This window comes from Antrostomus carolinensis, unplaced genomic scaffold (genome assembly GCF_000700745.2).
Source record: "Antrostomus carolinensis isolate BGI_N321 unplaced genomic scaffold, ASM70074v2 scaffold48314, whole genome shotgun sequence".
NCBI classification, from domain to species: domain Eukaryota; kingdom Metazoa; phylum Chordata; class Aves; order Caprimulgiformes; family Caprimulgidae; genus Antrostomus; species Antrostomus carolinensis.
The window spans coordinates 18,937-20,290 of record NW_010312345.1 but is presented as its reverse complement, the minus strand read 5'-3'; the positions used below and the strand labels follow the sequence as shown (position 1 = coordinate 20,290).

Sequence of the window (1,354 nt, the reverse complement as noted above, 5' to 3'; positions counted from 1 at the left end):
AAAATACCAAATGCTATTTTTAATGCAAGCCGCGCTATTATTTGGCTTTTGCGTACAATGTGGAAAACGTCTACTGTGGGGATCCGTTTTGTTTAAAATGCCAGTATTGTAATTGCGAAGGAGCCAATGTCAGCGTTGCTTCATGTCCGCAGGAAGCATTAAGCTCAGTAACCTAAGCATTTTCACAGCACTTCTTCATCAGTCTAAAAGCAAGATGATTTCTCAAGTGCTTGCTGTCTCGTTTCCATTTAACTATCTACTCACATTTAAGTATGTCTCAAACATACAAAGTAACTGTTAAAGCAAAAAAATTAGCTGCCACAGTAGGTCTTAGAAAATGCCAGTGTTTAATGACAGACTAGGTGAAAATGAAAGCTTTAGCAGAGGCATAAGAAGGTTTTAAATAAACCAAACTGTTACAAAGCAAGAGGTGTGAAAATCCCATTCTTTGGTCTAAATTAGCTGTTCCCTTTATATTAGTTTAACATTCCCATGGCTTTTTCAAAACTGTTTAAAAATAATATAAGCTGAAATTCATTAAGCAAAAATATGTATTATATACATGGATGCCTGATCAGACAGATGAACTTAAAAGTGAACATAGTGACAATTGTTTAGCTATTCCTAGTACCTTAAAAAAAAAAGATGAGTTAGTGTTGAGTGCGCAGTAATAGAATTTTATTGAAAAAGGTAAAAAACTAAGCATGAAAATCTGGTTTAGTTGTTTATAAACACTACATCCTTATGGTTTTGTTGCTCTAAATTCAGACGTAAACATTCATTCTGACATGCCAAAGCTCCTAATGCTGGTGGAAAGTTCCTGTAACCAGTCAGTGATCACTTTACAACTTGTTGCTTGGATGATCAGTCCCTGCAGCTTCATTTGTGTAAGCTGCTTCATCAGCTGCCAGTTCATCTTGTTCAACTCCATCTTCCCCAAATCCAGGTTCCTCTTCCCTTTCTGGAGCATCCTCATCCTCTATGCCATTGTAAAACTCTTCGATTTCACTCTCATCCTCCACATCTAAGCTCTGACTACGACACGAACCGCTTTCACTACTACTCCCGCAAGAGCTAGAAGATATGATATCGTCTTCAGAATCTGAGTATACCTCAGCACCATGGAAAATATAGCGGTTTGGTGGTAAAAATAGATACTGAGTACCTGAAACAGAATTTCAGAAGTCAATAAAGGGGTAAAATATTCATACAAGATCTTGCAGTCTTCTGGTTAGAAGGCACCTGCATAGATGTATTTTCAACAGTGAAATGTAACTGACAAATTGGATTACATCAGAAATGCATTTATTTCCATGTATTTACTATGAAGCACATACCAAATGCTTCACTGGAA

The 1,354-nt window shown here is 36.8% G+C and overlaps 1 protein-coding gene across 1 annotated transcript in view; it reads right to left on the bottom strand.

Annotated features, from left to right (window-relative positions):
• Window positions 1-661: 661 nt before the first annotated feature.
• The window catches only part of SIRT1 (sirtuin 1), a gene marked incomplete at its 5' end in the record, with an annotated part of 17,211 nt that continues 16,518 nt past the window's right edge, over window positions 662-1,354 (bottom strand). Inside the window, one exon of the mRNA XM_010166979.1 lies at window positions 662-1,165. Within this exon, the coding sequence (XP_010165281.1) occupies window positions 843-1,165 (323 nt within the window). The remainder of the gene's footprint in view (window positions 1,166-1,354) is intronic.